The 20,023-nt window shown below is 40.7% G+C and overlaps 1 protein-coding gene across 2 annotated transcripts in view; it reads right to left on the bottom strand.

The window, feature by feature from the left end:
- Positions 1-3,088: 3,088 nt before the first annotated feature.
- neto1l (neuropilin (NRP) and tolloid (TLL)-like 1, like) overlaps positions 3,089-20,023 on the bottom strand; it is a 54,566-nt gene continuing 37,631 nt past the window's right edge. Inside the window, exons 7-11 of one of the 2 annotated variants that reach the window (XM_076080790.1) lie at positions 13,841-13,923; positions 12,653-12,798; positions 7,774-7,887; positions 5,210-5,831; positions 3,089-3,176 (exon numbers count right to left, since the gene is read on the bottom strand). In XM_076080790.1, the coding sequence (XP_075936905.1) occupies positions 3,089-3,176; positions 5,210-5,831; positions 7,774-7,887; positions 12,653-12,798; positions 13,841-13,923 (1,053 nt within the window). Of the gene's footprint in view, positions 3,177-4,278; positions 4,340-5,209; positions 5,832-7,773; positions 7,888-12,652; positions 12,799-13,840; positions 13,924-20,023 lie in introns of those variants that run through there. The other variant, XM_076080791.1, reaches the window with a different exon arrangement.

Here is a 20,023-nt window from a genome sequence, read left to right as displayed (position 1 = left end):
TACAAAAAGTTATTTTTCATCAGTTCTCATATGGATATACAGCAACAAGAGTGATCAGTGCATCTGCACAAGCCCCTGCAGTGCACAACCTGTTGAGGCAACAAAACTACTTGGTTAGGTTTAGGTAAAGATTTTGGTTTGGGTTAAAATAAGTATGTAATACTAAACCCTTAGTTTATTGGTCTAAAAGTAGTCACGTTTAAGTATAAAGTATATTTAATCTGGTCTAATCTAAATACAGGGATCAGCATATGAAATATACACCCTGTGTTCTGAATTTTTGAAACTGTTTAATATAAACTTCGTTGTTAAAACCTACGAATTCCCGGAAAGAATAGCTACTGAGTTGATGACCTAAGTATCATCAATGCCCCTGAACAGTGAAGAATAGAATAGAGCATATGTTACTGACAAAATAAATCATCACAATAAAATCAGTAAACATCAGTTTATTGAAAACATTCTGTCCGGCATTTTCTGTTATCAAATTAATATGCCAACAGGTTAAAAAAAAAAAAAAACACCACAATGAAATGAAGTTTGTCAAAGATAAAGTAAGTAATTAATGTTCAGACATCTGTGAAATGGGAATAAATAAACGTTAGTTGATGGGTCAGTAGAATCACGTATTGGCCTCTGCACCAATTAATGAAGTTTAACATCACTTTATTTTAAACATTCAGTTGTTTGTCTTCTCAACAAGGCTTTCTCTACTTGTTTGGATATAAAAACAACCTGATACTCTACTGTAAAGAAATTACATCAAAATAAGAAATATAATGTGAAATCAGCAGCTGAAATATGCAGTTTCATATTTTGATGGTAACATGAAACTGATTTAAAAAAACCTGATTGTTTTTTTTTTTTCTCCAAGAACAACTTTACATTAAAGGTACTCTATTTTTACAAAAAAAACAAAGTTTCAGTCCCGTATCAGATATCATCAGTGTTCCACCGCTCGTCAATCCCAGCCTCTTGTGGAGCACAGGTGTGGGGGAAAATGCACTTCTGCGGTCCCAAAGCAAAGAAGAAAAACTTGCGTACACAACAAACCTTTTTTTTTTTTTCTCATCACAGATCTCTACATTGGTAAAGTTGCTCAGGGCAACAGTTCACTCAAGACGCAAGGGAGTTAAACCTTAGCTTCGAATGCTGTCAAACTTGGCAAGATGCAGAGGAATGATGCTGCATCTCTCTGATGTATCTGCAGAGAAATAAAAACACTATTACTTTAAGTCTGTTCTGGGGCCCTACACTTCTCATCTGCTGCTTGGGCTGCTTGTGATCAAATTGGTTCAGACTTACTTAATTACTCAGCTGTCTGCCTCCATCTATACGGGAAGATGAGTTTGTGACTTTGTGTGTGTGTGTGTGTTCAGGAGAGCGTAAAGAAGAGAGGAAGAGAGGAGTATTTGTGTGAGCTGTTTTGACCGCTTTGTAAATATCTATGACAGAAGTGTGGGCAAAACAATACAACACAGAGACAACACACAGACATGAGAGCGATGCGAGTACAGAAAAGAAACATTTTATTCAGTATGTGCAGACATATGGATCTGTGTGATTGTGTGTGTGTATATGGTGGAAAAGGAGAGCATGGATGTAAATAATACATACATGACATTGAATACAGAAAATAATGTACACATAGATGGTAAACACCATAAAAACAGAGACAGTAAGAGGAAAATTGGAACTCAGACGATGACAAAGTGAGAAAAGCGATGTCATATGTGAGTGAGTGCAACTAGTTTCTCATTGTGCTCACAGCTGATCTACTGTTCTCTCCTTCCATATATTAAAGGTTGTGTTTCCTACAAAAGCATCCTGCCAACAGTGAGCGTCATTAGAGTGTGAGGCTGATCCGTCCCTTCTGCAGAATATATAGGGTCCACCTCATAAGGACCAACGTAAACAGTCCCTTAACTTGTCTGTCTGTGACTATTTGAACCTTCTAGGACTGATTTTATTGTCCTGCTTGGTGAAACAAATCTTTTTGGTTTGGGTCTTCGTCTAAAGCAAATCAGCCACAACAAATAAACGAACATCTATTTATGAAGGTGAGACATGAATATCGTGTGTTGACAGTTTGAGGACACACTAAAGGGACAGAGGAACTGTTGACCAAAAGCCGATTTAAAAAAGAAAAAGAAAAAAGGAGAAGCTTTATTGTCATTTATTTTACAAAGCATCAGTAAAACCAGCCCTGAAAGATAATTTGAGTAACTGTAAAAATCATCCTTTCAATTTGTACTAGTATAAAAGTCTGTTTTAATACAAAGATATTAAGCTCCGACAGTAGAAGAGAGCTAGAAGACAAACAGACTTGAAGTAAATATGTTTGTCGGAAAAAAAATGTTTTAAAGTGTGAAAAATGAAAACGGTGAAATTCATTTGCGCAATTATCTTCACCCAATGGTTTGGATTAGCAACAGCATGCAGTGCAATTAATTCATTTTGAAGATGCTTTTTTTCACTACTCTCTATGTCTCTCTTATGCATTAGTGGATGGGGGGGCTTTTCATATTTTAATGTTAGTAGGTTAATGTTTAATGGATACAAAAGACGCATGCACAAGCCACACATCTCGGCTTTGAACTGTTATCCAAATTAAACTGCTTCTGGGTATTCCAACAGCTTTAAATGTATTAAGGTGAGTAATTAATTCAAATTTTCACTAATAAAATAAGTTTTCCTAGATTTGAAAAACTGCAAGCATCTATAGTTTGCGATAAAAATCATAACGTGTGCTATTCATTTGAAAAATACATGCTTAGAAATAAACATGAAGATGTTTGATCACATTAATTTAGTTATCAACGAGGAATCAATGACTATGACAGATATGTTTCTGACTAACATCCCAAATTTAAAGATTAATAATGAATAATCAGTAATCGTGATCATTCTAAAGGTCCGTCTCTTTCCAGTGAGACATGAAATGTGGGCTGACTACAGTACGTACAGAGCTGATGCGCTTCACAGCATTTCATCTAGTCCTTTGTGTTCATCTTTGCACATGAATACATTTTCAATATCCTTTCGTCAAAGTGTCCCTTCATCATCATCATCATCATCATCATCATCATCATGCTGGTGTAAATCTCCGCTCCGCTTTTTCATATGTGAGTGACGCCCGTTCGTACTGATCCAGGATTGCACTATTCTCAAGAAGTCTACATGATGGAGACAATGTAACATAATGTAGAACATAAGCACACACACACACACACACACACACACACACACACACACACACACACACACACACACACACACACACACACACACACACACACACACACACACACACACACACACACACACACACACACACACACACACACACACACACACACACACACACACACACACACACACACACTTTACACATTAAAAGACAAAACAATAGGTAGCACTTTATGTGACTGCTCCATGTTATGCAAGCATAAAGCTGCAAGCACGAACTACTATCACTCTGCATTGAAATGTAACTTTTTAATGAACAAGTTTCTCTCGTCGGTTATTTACATCTCAAATGTGTTCATCAAAATGTTTATATTACCGTATCGTATTATGCTTATTGCAACCTCATGAAAGCACAGCCGTGGAGCATACACATGAACTGTTACACACAGGCATAAATACTATGCTTCACAGTTAACCAAACATATAATCAAATACTGCAAGTGACATAAACCATGCATAACCTTAGTATACATGTGTGATCAGGAAATATTTGTAAATGACAAAGAGATTATGTGCTTTCTTTAGTGTGTGCAAAAATCATTAATAGTTTCATGAAAGCGTGGGATTGCGTCTGCTTTCCAATGTGTGCTTTTATGTGGACTTAACAAGTGACTTCACATGAGTGATATGAATTATTTTCTGTGGGCCTACTGGGAGAAAAGTGCAGAGGTTAGACATATTATTTGATAACATTTTCAACTAAAGATGATTGAAAAAGTCCATGCTAATGAATGTCCACTGAGTGATACAATGTATGTCCTCGGGAGGACATACAGTTAACTTAAGCATCACAAAATACTTCAAACAAACTCAGTCGGAGGGCAAGATGGCTGCAAGCAAGAAAACCATCTTGGTGAAAATGAACAAATACAAAAAAACATAAAAAAACAATATAAACCCGGGCAAAAATCACAGAAAAGGAAAACTAACTCACATTAAAGTATATACTTACTGGGCAAATGGTAACTACACAAAAAACATATAGAGATTTAGATTGTTGGATAGGGTTGCTTACCTTGAAATTGTCTCTTAGACCCTAGTTGTGTTGTACTCTGATTCATGTTTGCTCAAAGAGCCAATGAGGCAGAACCTGAAATGTCATGGCTCTTTCATTTAATATCAAATATCCTTTTGCATAGAGAGGTCAGAATGCATAATGTGCTACATAACAGCAAAAAAAAAACACGTCATTAGTGCTTTGCTAGTCTCTGGGAGCCTCGCATGCAGACTTGTAGAAAATGAATAAACAGTAAAGACCACTCTGGAAAGAGCACATAGAAAGTGCATGCAGGAACGTATTTTCCCCCAAAATGTACTCCGATAGCTTCACATAGTGTTTTTGTAAACATATACAGTTACTTTTCAAGCAGTCATGGTGCAAGTATACAATAAAATATTCTTTTTTTTTAGATAGAAAATCTTGTTCATGCCAATATGTTAAGCTATATCATTTCAGTATCACAGTTAGGAATATAAATGCATATTTTATGATATTTTGCATTCATGTCAGTGAAGTTAGTCGTCTTTACGAGGCACAGATTCAAGCCCTTGTGTTAACTGTCAAAACTAAAAATAATTCATATTTTCTAAAATGAGGTCTGTATTTGCTTAAAGAGCTGTAACAAACCTCAAAATACAGTAGAGTGAGCTAAGAATCACTGACAAACTAGCAGGGGGCGCTTGACATGTAAAGGGGGGCACATTTTCTAACATAATTTAGCCCTTTGTGAAAAAAAACATTTTTAATGATCGAAAGGGGAGAAAGGACAGGGATCAGTGCAAAAGAAGATGCTTATCATAATACTTAAAAGAAAAGAATGAGAGGAAGAGGAGGAAAGCTAAAATAAGAGGAAAACATAAATTGATGTAGGCCTAAGTATCCCACACACATTTCAAACATCCCCCATAGTTAACTCTACGGTTGCTGTTTTTTCCTCATCAGAAATCTATGGATACTGACCGCTGTACTGCCTTTTCATGGCGTGAAAGCCGGTGGCTGGTGGTGGGAACTTCTTCCAGGTCGTCGTCCAGGTCGCATCCATTGTCCGCTGCCTCTTGCGAGTAGCTATGCTTCATGACCAAGATGCTCCTGCGATTCCCAGTGGACGGCAGCAAGGGCCGCACTGCCATGGGCGGGAGGTCTGTGAGCAGAGTGGCGGCCCCTGCGTCTCGGGCACTCAGGTTCCCGCGACTTCCGCGTCCACTGAGGGACAGCTGGGATATGTGGGCGGAGCCGGGGTTGGAGAAGGAGCCACAGTGGTGATCGTGGATGCAGCGAGAGGAGGCACGGCGAAGGGCGTGGTAGTTCTCAAAGTCTTCTGCCAGGTCGACTAAGTCGGCTGAGGCCGCTGCAGCTGTGGTGGCGCTCCGTAAAGTACACAGCTCATAGTGGGGCGGCTCAAAGACCTCCTGGAACATGGTGGGGTCAAAATCCTCCCGCCGCAGGATGTACTTTTTACGTGGCTGCTTGATCTGGACGATGACGGAGACGATGAGGAGGATGAGGACGATGCAGCAAGTGACACCAATTATGGTCCCGTTTGTGTTGTTCAGGTTGTCCAAGATGTTGGCTTTCCTCTTCTCTGAACATGGGTAAGAAGACATCACAACAGAAAGGGAACTTTAATGAGAACATTAACTACACGTCCCTTTGAAATGCTTGGCAAAACGTGTGAAGATAACGATCACAATGAGACAACAGAACTATGATCACCAGCTCTGTTCCCTTGGCTGAACCCCTCGCACAAACAGTGGTTGTTCAATCATAGCTTAGCAAGCGTCATTAGGCACGTCAGGCCTTTCAAGCTCTGGATGTCTCAGGGGCTGTTGTATGAGATACTCTGTTTATATAGAGTTTGTATATAAAGAGTTTGGATGGTTTCTTTTTTTTTAACTGACACACACACACACACACACACACACACACACACACACACACACACACACGCACTAAAGTCAAGTAATTTAAAAAATATATAGGCCAATATCACAAATCACAAAGTTGCCTCAGGGGGCTTCATAATCTGTACAGCAAAAGACACCCTCTGTTGTTGGACGCTCTACGCATATCAGGAAAAAAACATCTCTCTGCTCTGCGCTTTTGTAATTCAAAGTGAGCTGTTTAGTAGTTAAGGGGGGGTGGGGCTTAGCAAATGGTCAAAGATTTAATTTGCAACAGCTCAAAGAAGGAGACGCCGTAGGTCACATGTAAAGAAATCTCTAACAAATGGACCTCATCATGTACAAGATTAAGGCCATGACTGCCATTAGCTATTGAAAAGACGGAGAAAAGGTCACATTGGGTCATAACTATAGTGTATTTATCACGAGGGAAACCACAAAGACTGACTAACAGTGTGTGGAGAGGTCTGGCATTGAAACGCTGGATGATCATGTAGCACAGCACACTGAGCTTCAATGACAGCAAAATGGTTACATTAGGAATGTAGAGGAGAAAGGAATAAGACTTGACATTTTACCACTAATGAGGACAAATGTGGGCACTGCAGTACCACTACGCGTTACTACTAGAGAGAAGGTGGAAGACAGATTAACAGGCTGAAAAACATGGACTCTTCAGACTGAGTTCTGCACAATTTCAAACTCTGACTGCAGGGTGGAAAGGTATCTTAGTCTAAATGACGAATAGGCAGCGTAGGGTTTAATTAATTGAGGCAATCTTTTATTTGCCATGCTTAAGAAAGAGTTACAGTACCGTAGCATCTCTGTGTGCAGCTTTTCTAGGTTCTAGGCCTCCAGGGGAGAGAGTGTGAATGTGCACATTGTATACGTTTGAAGCACAAACAAACTAGAGCACAACTTAAATGCAAGTGAAGCGCAACAGCGATACGACCATCAAAAAAATAAATTGTAGTTATTGTCGTGGGAGTTTCAAAGCCAGAGGGCTCAGGGGAGCGACAGTAAAGATCTCATCAAATGTTCTTGGAATACGGTGATGGCTCATGAAAAGCTGAGGAACAGAAGACTAATTAATTGGCGGTTATAATGCAGATGTCTTCACACATCTCAGCTAATTATCGGAACAGCATCATGTGGCATACGAAGACGCTGCAATAACACAATCTCAGTTTGAGGTGCAGATAAATGATGGAGCTGCCAGTGGCGAGACACTGGGGATCAATGTATAGATCCGCTGGCTTTAAAATTCAGAGTGCATGAGGGATCAAACTACAGAGGAAATTAAGAAATTGACAGTATCGCAAGGTCAGAGAATACACAGGACCTTGTTTACTGTAAGATATGGAAACAAGGTCAAATAAGGGCACCTTCAAAGAATGAAAACAAAGACCTGGACTAAGAACAGGATCAGTGGACGATGCATTCAACTAATCCTACTAATAGCAATCGTGATAAGCACTGGTAAGAGTGTATCAGGCTCACACCAAAAGTACAGTATGTTCAAACCCGCTCTGTTTTGCTGTCGCTCTCCGTGGTGCTGAAACACTCAAACAGATCTCTCCTGGTGTTTCTCTTCTTGATGCTAAAAAAAAAGCAACATCTCACCTTTACATTGGTTCTCATCCCAGGGGTAGACACAGTTCTGCATGCCATTACACACCAGGGTGTTGTTTATGCACATGTTGCTGTGGCAGAAGAAGGCATCTGCGTCACATGGAGCTGGACGGGACAAACAAATGACAACAACAGTTACAGAATTATAAAGTAGTACTATCTTAACTCAGTTGAATCACTACCCTGTACTTACTCACTTGTAATCTAATCAGAAGCCATATAAACAGTTGAGTGAAAACTTTTACTTTTTAGTGATTCTCCGCTCATTAACAACAGCAGATGTGGAGGACACTTTAGATATGCTGCAGCACAAATCAGTATTTACAGCTGAAGAGTTGTGCCAGTGTGCCAGATTTGGAGGAAATAAATTTGGATGGGCATTACTCAAATCAGACTTGTCCCCCCCCCCCCCCCCCCCCCCCCCGAACCCATCTGTTCTTCATGAATTTTCATCCTCCTCTTCAAACATTTGCAGAGACAACTTCTGGATATGAATTTCTTGAAATGTGAGCGTACTGTATGTGTGTGGTGACCAAAAAGCTAGCCACGGCATTTCGCAATCATCTGCACTCAGAACAAACCCCCAAAACAAATAATTTCTATTCACGCAAGACGTTGTTTAGTTCTCCTCGGTGCACAGCCCACATCAACACAAATTTAAACCAGGCCATAAACACGAGCTTGTCCTCAGACACATGATCTACCATGGCACCCGCTCTGCCTGTGTGGCCCGAGACACAGCGCTGCCTTCGCGTCATAAGAAGAAGAGCCACCCATCAGTGAGACATGATCTTAAAATCAGTGTCCTATGGTCAATAACAGTGAGGAAGAGTGCCACGGCACGCTAACGACATGCTGATAGTTTGTCCTATTTAATCTACAGTGTAGAGTGCCGTTTTACTGTCACCTGCTAGATAATTGTAGTGTAGTGCTCTCTCCCCTCAAAACACAACACGGGCACTAAAGCAGCTTGCCAGTGGTATGGCAGAGCTGGGGACTATTTGACAGTGTTACCTCAGTAATGTATGGCTGTTTTCATCCCAGCACTCATCCCAAGTGAATAATAACACAGTAAATTAGAGTGACTTATCTCTATCTCTCTCTGTATCCCATCCTGTCTGGGCCTTTGCCAGCACTTCCTGAGTCACGCAGGCTCTCTGTGTGTGTTTTCCGATACCCCTCTTCTCATTTTCTCCCCCTACATCCGATCGCCTCTTTCTCATCATTTTCTTTTTCTTTCATGCATTGTATGCCAAAGATTGTTTTGTTAATAACCAGCAGAGGGAGTCCACTCCTTCTTTCGCCTCCTGTCGCCTCCACACACACACCACAGGATGAGACAAGACGATATGAAGAGTGAGATCCGCACTAATCTCTTGCGAAATTAATTTCAAGACATTCTGTAGTAAAAGTGCCCCTTCGCCCCACACAGAAACATCCCAAGTCACTGCTGGAAGCATGAATGAACTCCTAAATGAGTGGCTGATGAAAGAAGTCTGGGTGTCTCTGTAGAGGTGGGCTCCAAGAGCGAAGATGTTTCTATAGTGAAGCGCTAGAAGCAACACATGGTTATCATGATTGATTCTAATTAAATAACCATTATAGAGCTGTGTTTTTGTTCCAGTGTAGTTAGGCTATTTCTCGAATACGAGGATGATATCTCTTTATTTTGTCTGATGTTGTCAATGTTGTTTTCCTTTTGCAATAATGATGCTTTTTCCGCGCTCACGTCTGCAGTGACATAATCTCTAACTTGCTCTAATTTGGGACATTACTGTCAATTACTGGTTATGCGTTACTGGTTCTTGTTTTTAACCCGTAACGTTGACAATATATTTTTATTTTCCTGCCTTAATTAATTACCATATGCTCCTCACTGGTACCACCACAAAGACAGACCACATCTACCCGGCACTGGCCTCCTTTCACTGGTTACCAGTGAAATATACTGTAGGAAGTATGTTATTGGTTTTTAAAGCACGGCATGGACCGGCACCTTCATAGATTTCCGATGTCCTTCCTCTTTCCATTTATTACTGAGCAAAAACAGTGGGCTTTGTCAGCTGATTAAGTGGAATACATTACATTTACTACTTTTGTTATCATTCAACAAAATCTCAGTACATGGAATTTCTCCAAACGCTGGATTTTCCAAAAAGCCATCCATCTCCATCCATCCATCCCTGTTTCCTATCCTACAATTCTACAATCTCATCTAATTCCCTCACTACTCTTTATAATCCCAAAGTAACCAAGATAACAAGTGCGTAGAGATGATATAATCCTAGGATCTAAAGATCAGTATGCTAACAGACATTAGCACACTGTGTTGTTCTTAAACTCTTTCATGCATTCAGCAAAGAAGCTTAGCAAGAAACGAGAAGTGATGTGTGTAGTGAAGCCAGAGCAATTTTCCATCTGCAGCCCCAGAGACGGGTATCTGTTGATGAGGCGTAACAATGCTGACAGACGTGATGTCACACGAGCACATTTATCACCTGAGACATAATTGCTTCTTGGGTGAAGATAGGCTTCACTTACTTATACTTCACATTGGTAATCTTACACTGTAGTTCTGCATAGCAAGAGTGTGCGTGTGTGTGTGTGTGTGTGTGTGTGTGTGTGTGTGTGTGTGTGTGTGTGTGTGTGTCTGGAAACAGAGCAAGATCAGTAGTATCTGCAGGTGTGAACGCAGCACGGACAATAAATGTGGATTTCTGCGTTTGGGAACGTTGTTGTCCCCATCGGAGCATCTTGCTGGGCGTCAGCAGCTGTGAATGGTTCTCTAAAAACTGCTGGTCCCACTGGGAACCAGCAGCTGTGAACAAACATATAAAGGCTTGGGATCTACTGTAGCAAGGGAACGCTTATTGTAAAAACGGCCCTGCAAATAGAGAGTGCACCTGAGAAAAGAGTACACGTGCTCACTCGTAGCAGTTACACATTGTCTTCCTTTCATCCTTATTTCACTTCTGTGGTACATGGTGCACATTGTACCTCACCTTACATTGTCTCTTCTGTCAACTGCTCTCGCCTGCTCTCCATCTTTTCCCAGAAATGATTTTAAAAATGTAATTATTTTTTTATTCACATGGTAATGAAACTTTTGATTTCCTCGCCTTTCAGTTTCTCAGGGAGCTGCAATGCAGAATGATCATCTACTTATTTTATTACTTATTATGAAATCAACAAGGTTAAAATCTTCCAAAAACTATGTGCCTATAATTAAAATGTCATTACATCTTGTAAACAAATCTTACCCTGTGACAAAATGACGGTGTGAGTTGAAATAAGCAGCGTTACGCCGCTATTCCCAATGTACTATAATACGTTTTACTGTTTGAAAAAAATAAATAAAAAGTTGACTTGCACTCGCAGCAAGTTCAGACAGTATCACTAGACTGTATCACCTCTCTGGTACACCTGTTCATTTGCTGCTGACAGGGTTGGTGCAGTGCTGCTGAGCTGTGGTGGATGCTGCTCTAAAGGCTGAGGTCTGGCTGGGGATCGCCTGAGTGACTTAAGCAGAGGCGTTGCCCTGGCAACAGCACATCCTGGCTCTGCTTGGTGTGAAGGCCTTTACGGAAAGGGGACCACTGACTTCACAACACAAACAACGAATACTGACGCTGTTCGCTTATTCTATAGAAGCGAGACACTAAGCGAATCGTATTGCTACAATATACACATACGACCGACATAGACATGTTGTAGATATGTGAGGAGCGACAACGGACTCGTTAAGTGTGTGAGTCTAGTTTGTGACGTTCAATAAATCCAATCGACCATGCAGGAGGATGAAAAAGTAAATTCAGCTCACTTTTAAATAATCACTGGCTTTTGAATATATTTCTTCATCCATGATGCATTATTTCTTCTTTTCAACAGCCACAATCTCAAGATGACGCACTGAGGCAACAATAAAGCAATCTCAAAGGAAGCATGGTGTTTCCTTTTGCCATCATAAAAATGAAAGAGCAGAGCACCTCTGAAATACCAGTGGAACCGCAAATGATGTTTTTGAAACTCATTGAATTGATTTAATGTATTTCTTGTATTTGAATCATGTACAAAAAAAACAAAAAACAAAAAACAAAAAACAAAAAATTGAGCAGCCTTTTACTGAGAGAGATACCTCTTCAAGTTCCAAAAATGAAAAGATGCAATGTTTAGTAGTGCAGTGTGTGTGTGTGTGTGTGTGTGTGTGCGCGTGCGGCAGTGAAAAGGCGCCGAATGACATTGACATATACTCACAAGCTGGAGACCCTCTTCATTCACCACCTCTCTAGTACAAAGAATGCCCTCTGCAACCCCTGTCAAACTACAAGCTCCATCAATGAGGAGCCACTGAATGAGAAAGAGGAAGAGTTTGTGTGCTGTGTCGGCTAAAAGAAAATGGGGAAATGTGAACATACTGTTGCTCACCCAGATATTCCTTTGTCTCAGTCTCTCTCTCTCTCTCTCTCCCTTTCTGTATCTATCTATTAAGAACGGTGCTGGTAGTGCTGCAGCACTGACCTAAAATCCACCAATACTATCATATCCGTAATAACCCACAGGCAATATTCCCTATAATGGAAATCACATTCCTTGGTTTCCTGCTTGCTGCTGTTTAAATGGTCATGAAACTAAATGGAAGCCTCCGACAGCATCTTTTCCATTAAAAGCATCCAATAGAAGTTGCCATAAACATGGTCACTGTGCCTCCATCTTCCTTTAACCAATAAAGACCAGACCTGTTTTTTTTTTTGGCGTCAATGTCGCTGTCATGGAGTCTGATTAATAAAGCCAATCAGTTTCTCCTAGGTGAGTGATGCTGCAGTCAACATCTTTATGATAAACAGCATGAGTGTGAGTGTAGGAATCTTACGCTCTTGGTAGGTCGTGTAAAGGATGCGGAAGCGGCTTTTGCGGCTGGCCTCGTCCGCCCACATGCGGATGACGCCCAGTGTGGAAACCAGCATGATGTCGTTGGCCACCGTGGAGCAGAACTTGCTCTTCAGGTCTTCCACCGAACTGAGATGAGTCAGGATGAGATAACATATCTGCAGTTTAATATCAAGTATCATGGACATTCACTCTGAATCTCAATGTGAAACTCAATTATCTACATTATTTAACAGCACCCACGGTTGCTCCGATTATTTTAAGGCCCAATATCATGTGATCACAACTTTATATCCAGGTAATCTCAAGATAACAAATTAGATTGTTGGGGAGCTCATATTTGTTGAAAGCGTACTGCAGTTAATGATTCAATTAATTCCTTCTCTCAAGATATTGAATATGGTTTTCTTTGATCATGAATTAAATATCTCATGATCTCGAGATAAAAAGAGGTTCCGGCTCTGCAAGTGAAGTTGGGAATAGTTTGATATTCTAGAAAACACACTTGCTTTATTCATTTTCAATTGCTTCTGCCAGCAGACATTAAACCAGGAGGAAACAGCTATGGCTCAGTCCAAGGGTAACACAATCCACCTATCAGCACCTTTAAATCTTGTTTGTTTAATCCGTACAAAAAAGTGCAAAAACGACAAGTTGTGGTGTTATGGGGGATATGTGCTTGGCTATTTTTGGGCTGGGTGCAGTGACTTCCTGGAGTTTATACTTTTTGCAACTCTCCCCAAGAGAGCAAACAAGTGTATTTCTGAATTTTTTGGACTATTCCTTAAACTGACAAAGATTTGTCCACAATTTGTCTTGAATATAAATTTATGATAGGCTCTTTCTCCTTGTGTCAGAAATTGATTCCTGTAAAGTAATTAATCTTATTTCAGCCTTAAGTTCTCAGAGTGCTACCCGACATGAGAGGTTAACTTGACATGGACAGACTACGGCAAAGGAACTGTATCTTGTCAAAACCATTAATTTCATGTCATGACATATTTAGATATTAAAGTCTTCAAAAGAAAAAGCACAATGGTAAGTTGTTATCTCAAGATAAGGAGATGATTAAGTCATGATCACAAGATAAAGGGCCTAAAATGAATGAGTAATTATGGCCACTTTGAGCCTCTGTATAATTTATTAAAATGAGAGGTTAAAAATGTCACACCTGCCACCATCATACACTGCCACAAAGTTGCGCTTGCATTCGTTGGAATTGGCCATCTCATAGTCGAGAAAACGCAGGTAGATCTGTCCAATGCACGGAGGCAGAGAGGAGGGAAAATACAGAGAGAAAAGGCAGAGATCAAATGAGGAAATTTAAAGATGTGGAAATAAAAAGAGGTGAACTGAAAATATTTCAGATCATTTCTATTATGGCCTGTGCATCTTACTCATTATCCCAGAGCCTGATTTAGAGGCTCTGTAATGAAATAAGACAGACAGACTGCAGCTTGTACGAAGTCATTACGCACGCATATGAAAGGGGGTCTCAGGGTCCATTAGCTTTAGACTCATTATCTGTTGGGATAAAGCATTACATAAAACCTACAACCTTGTTAAACTTTGAGGAGACTTTGGACATTTTTGCCACAAGCTTTAGATTATCAAGAGAGAAAATGTCATCCATTCACAGTTAACTTCAGACCCATTCTTTCAAATTCATGGATACCAAACATATACAGTATATAACGAAGCTTTTAAAACCGTGACAGCTATATGGACTATTTTATTACCTTAACGATCCCTTATTGAGTGAAATATCCACCTTGGTAACCACCTTGACTCAACAGCTATTCTAGGTGAAAGTAATACTTCCTTATTGCCTCTGCATCATCTGTCACTCGTTCATCTGGCTGAGATCGCCCAATCCCGGCTATGGTTCTGGTTGGCTGCGCACAGCACTTGCCGTCATTACGGTTAATGAGTGGATCGCTCCCCAATTGTGACAGGGAAATGTGACGCTTCAAATGCCCACAGACGAAAGCTGCAGATGTAGCAGGATAATGGACCTTGGAATGTCAACTCGGCTCCAACAACATGACAAGTGAAATGGATTGGAGGGGGGAAACAAGTTATCCAGTTCCCCCTGGATTCCATATTCAAAAATCTTCCATCTAATAAAGATTTGTCATATATTCAGCCACTCTTAAGGTTTTTGTCACAAGACTAAGGACATTATTTTGGTCTTCAATGCTGTGGTACTGGAATAAAATAGAGATGTGCCTTTCCTAAAATGTATGTCTTAACCCCTGCAGGAAGGACTGGAAGATGGAAGATGCTCTGAAAACAATTTCTTAGCAGACGTCACTGTAGAGTGCTGTTGTGGTCTATCCGATACAGTATGAATTGTCAGCACAGTGCCTTTTAAATGTGATGGAAATATTGAGATGGTGGATACAACATTTGGTTTTGAACAGGGTGGATGAACTCAGAAAGACATTACATTCATAAAATGCAGCTAAGAATATCTTTTTCAGAAATATGAAGAATTTAGGATCTGAAGAGAACTGTCAGCAATCCCTTACAATACGAAAGAGTGAAGGACAAAGTAGTTGTTATGGGTCGATGGTGTTTAGAAATGGCTCAATTCCACGTGGCATATTGCCAAAGAAGTCTGCTTTTATGCGTCATCCTAAAGGTTATAGTCAATGTCAAGGTTCATGAGGCAGTAATCGGTAAAAAAGTACCTATAAGCATGTTAATTAGGTCACTTGGCCCAATCATTCTATTGTCAGCGCAGCCAAATTAGGCTGTAAGCTAATTCCATCAGGGGAGACTAATTACAAATACAAAACATTGTTGATCAAGTGTACACTCAACTTTTTCAATAGACTTCATCTGGTGATAATGGCTGGCTAAAGCGATGAACCGACTATTGTTAAAGAGCATAATCTCCGAGCTTGACCATGATACAGTTTCTGGTACTAGTCTGAGTCATCTTTTTTCACCAGAGGACGAATCCTACTGACTTTGGTAACCCTTGAATTTTCATCCACTGTCACCAGCAGTTCAACGTTTTCATTTATCCTGTGAAATATGTAAACATCTGTTGGATTGACTGGCCCAAGATTTTGGACAGACATACATATCCTCATTTCTCATCTAGCGTTATCATTTGGTCACAATTTAAATTTGTCCAATACTTTGGTTTATGACTTAATACAAAAAAAGCCGATGACATTCTCATCAGCCTCAGATGTAATTTGTGTTTAGTTCTAATTAGCAAATGCTAGCATGCTAACACACTGAACTAAGATGGGCAACATGGTACACATTATACCTGCTTATAATCAGCATGCACTGTTACTGTGAGCAGCATGATGAGAGCTGCTAGTGTGGCTGTTGACTCTTGGCCATGCCATTATCTATGACATGTTTTAGAGCTGCACTAATGCACCAGTGTAACAATCTCTATGTGAGTTGAGTCTATCATCTATCTGACCGAAGTCTTTTCACAGCTTATAAGAGCTCTGCATTAACATCAATGATGAATTGCTTGATGATACTTGCTGTATCTCTCATGTTGCAGCTAATAGGTTTGTCCTCCACAGGTCTAGTTTAAGTCAAATAGGGGTTGTGGTGCAAGAGCAGCAGTATGACAGAGATATTACCATTTTTTATGTATTAATACAATGTAAACCAATCCAGCACTAAAACGATGGCACTGTTGTCCTGCCGAAAGTGTGAACTTCAAAACCTGAAACGCTTGTGCAGGACAGATGGAAATGCGGCTTCAGGACATGGCTAGCTTTGTAAGTGCTGGTAGTTTCAGGCTAAACTTGAAAGAACCAAGAAACAAAAGTCTTTTCAATTATTGTTATTCGCCAGAGAGGGCCAACACAGTGATAAAAGAAAAAGAATCCTTTACCCCCATACTGCCACATGCACCCTTTTATGTTGTAAAAGATGGCAGCCTTATGGTCTTCGATCAAGAATGTATTATTTTTATGACATGAAATGTAAATGGTACCACAGAATGCAGTCGTTCCCATTTCGCTCATGTTTAGGCATGGGAGAATAATAACTGCAGTTCTTCATGCCTGTGAAGTAATGCGTGGTCGGTGCTCGCTAAATTTGAGCGGAAAGTCCATCAAGAAAGGCCTCATTATGTGAGGGAGACATGCACAAACCAACAAGTAAGCTGTTTTTCCACAGCTCTTGTTGCTGAACTCCTCCAACTGGCTGGAGATGAAGAAAAATCAGACTGCAGATGGCATCACAAAGCAAAATGACGGTAATGGATCAGATAGATACAATCACCAATTTGTAAGGCGAGAGATTGGCTCCAGCAGGAAAATAGGCTGCCTCCTCATTGATTCTGCAGCGCCCCAATAATGACGCAGAATCCATCACTGACTAGGGAGGAATATGTTCTCACTGTTGCTAAAAGGCGCCTGAAACAGTGTACGTGCTGTTCATTACAGTCAAAATGAAGGCCCGTATTTAGGCCATTACCGTCATGAAAAGACACAAAAGGTGTCAGACAGTGCAGGCTGACATGGTGGCAAAATCCAGACAGTGTAAAACAGACAAGACACAAATGATGGTTGGGAAAATGCAGTAGCTGTTATGAGTCAAAACAAAGCAACTAAAAATATTCCTCTACAACTAACAGCTGTCAGCTGAATTCGGACAGCTGTCCAAACAGAATCCCCAAGAAGATGAAATGATACTAGAAATATACCAAATGCAGTCGACGAGAGTTATTATTGAGAGTTGTTATTTTGTATATGTATGTCTGCAAAGTGTGATATTGTGTTGCACAGCCTTGCCTCTAGCTGTATGTTTGTTGGGTTTTCTTTTAAGTTACGTTGGATGCTAGTAATAGCTAATTAGTGCGTTTCTTCAAGGTAGTTTCTGTGAAATCTATTTATAGGATGAAATTAAAATGACACATGGTGGTGTAAAGCAATCACATTATAGCATTAGAATTGGTGCAGTGCTGTCATTTCTGGTAACAACACATGGTTATTATTGCTTACTTGCCGGTATCGCTTTCAGCCAGTCTCCCCTTTAGTTACCTTTCACGCAATCCCATCTGCCATCTTGACACTGAACTTCCTCCCGATACATTTAGATATTTGAGAAAATGCATTATTAAGTACATCTTTCCCTTATCCCCTTCTTTCCCATTTTTCCTCCTCCCCTGTCCCCCTCTCCTCCCTTCTCTCTGGAGCACTCCGGTACAGTCTAATTAGAGCCTCCGGTATAGGATGTCATTATCTCTCTTCTGTTTCTGGCACAGTGGGTACAGTGCAGTACTGTATCAGCATTGGGAAATGAAAGCACGCAGCACATACACTGATGTGGTGGGTGGCGTCCTTTGCATCCCTCACTGCGGTAACATGCGAGCGTGTGTGTGTGTGTTTTAGAAAGAGAGTACAGTAAGTTATATATATTTTGTGCGTGATTGAGCATGAACAGTGGATGTGGGAGCTTCAGGACTGTATGTGACTGAAGATAGATTTGTGCTAAAAAACGTATTTGCTGCCTTGTCCATCAGTGCCACTGACTGTCAGCCTTTGGCCCATGACTTGCCTTGTGAGACACTCCTGCAGGGCGAAAAATGACACTGATTCAGACCAAGGAAAATACATCATACTGCCAGGCCCGATCCCTCTGTTGCTCTTTCATGCACATACACAGCCTTAGCCAAAGACTTATGATCGTCTTTGGCGCTGTAGCTGCAATGTACTGGCTGAATTACGCACTCCACTTAGAGAGACTGACAAATTAATGCTGCCTTTTTGCATTGATTGTAACATTTAACCGGGGACAGGGTCCCTCCTAATACCTGTTTCAAAGTTACAGTATTGTGTGGCTCTATCCGTGCTGATGATGAAAAGAATGGCTCTATAGATGGATGATGCAGTCATATGGTTCCTGTGGCCTTGGGACCTAAAGAAGCTGAATCCGAAGGACATTCTGAAGGGAGACAAGGCTTTAGATGGAAATATGCGACCCCGAAGAATGTGTCAGATAAGAGCTAAGTAACTGCTGTGGCCATGAATCACAGTCACACCAATATTATCAGCCAGTCATATCATAAGTAGCGGTGTGTATAGTAAGAGCCTGCAGCACCGAATAAAAAACCTGCAAGAAAAAGTCAGTTTTTATCAATGATGGAACAAAGTTTAATATCTTCTCCAATGTGGACTGTATGACTTTAATAAAAGATCTCTACGGCCAGTGACAACATTAACTAGTGCTGAATTATTGAAACAAGTAGTGACGGTTAAGCTGACATGGCAGCTGCCTTATCTCACTCTTGTGAGTAGCAGAAGACTACACACACTCTGAGAACTTTGCCATGTTGAGAGCCGTGTGGAGGCAATAGATAGATGTCCTCAATTTCATGTTGCCCTCTGATAAAAGCCCTTGCACTTGCAGTATTACAAACTGGAGCAACATTCGCGGGAAAAATATCATGCGGCGCTCTCCAAAACACACCTGCAACTACTGCTTATCACCATGGGTGCCGCCAAAGAGAACAAAACACAGATCTCCGAGATTGTAACTTGAAGCCATTATAACATAAGGTATATTTTACCTCACCATTTAAAATTACAGTATTATAAATGTGACCATGCCCCTTTGAATCCTCAAAATGCAGGCCTCATAATATACTTTTTGTCCTTGACTGAAATGTTCTATAAAAGTCTAAGTAAAACCGTGGTCTTATTCTATTAAATCAAGCCCTGCAAATGCACCCAGAAGAAGACCAACATTATTTCAGGAGTAGATTAACTGCAGTCATGGGCTAAACGGTGTGTGTGTGTGTGCGTATATGACCAAGCCATATGAGAAGTTATAATGTTCTTCCCTCGGGCAACTTTTAATCCCGTAGCATTAATGCAGCACAGGCAACTCTGGTAGATAAGGCAGCATGTCTAGTGTGTGTAAGGGGATGTAATAAAGGTGTGTATGTGTGTGTGTTTGTATGTTAGTATTTGTATATGCATGCAGGGCTGCGTGGAAAATACTGGCGGAGAAAACATATGCAGACTGTCGGAGGCCTCAGGGTCAAACTGCACAGCAACACTATTTCATCAGCACTTACGTTCCCCCCCTCTCTCTGTCTGTCTGACCAGTCTAACCCCCCCCCCCCCCCCCCTCTCCAGTCCTCTTGGCAACAGCTTGCTGATTAAAAAATGGGCCAGACCCCAAGTAAACCCTTCTGCCTATCTAACTGACCCCAGCAGAGGAACAGGTTCCCCCACAGCCACAAACACTCACATTAGGATACCGCTAACATCTGCACACAAACCTCAATGCAATATCAAAGCTTCCTCTTGCAACCCCTGATCTTACTGCGTGTGTGAAGGAATGCTATATGGAAACAGAAAAT

The sequence above is a fragment of the Anarhichas minor genome, unplaced genomic scaffold (assembly GCF_050575085.1).
Source record: "Anarhichas minor isolate MPS153535 unplaced genomic scaffold, ASM5057508v1 ptg000074l, whole genome shotgun sequence".
NCBI classification, from domain to species: domain Eukaryota; kingdom Metazoa; phylum Chordata; class Actinopteri; order Perciformes; family Anarhichadidae; genus Anarhichas; species Anarhichas minor.
Note: the sequence above shows the minus strand (reverse complement) of the source record. Positions and strands in the feature narration are given on the sequence as shown.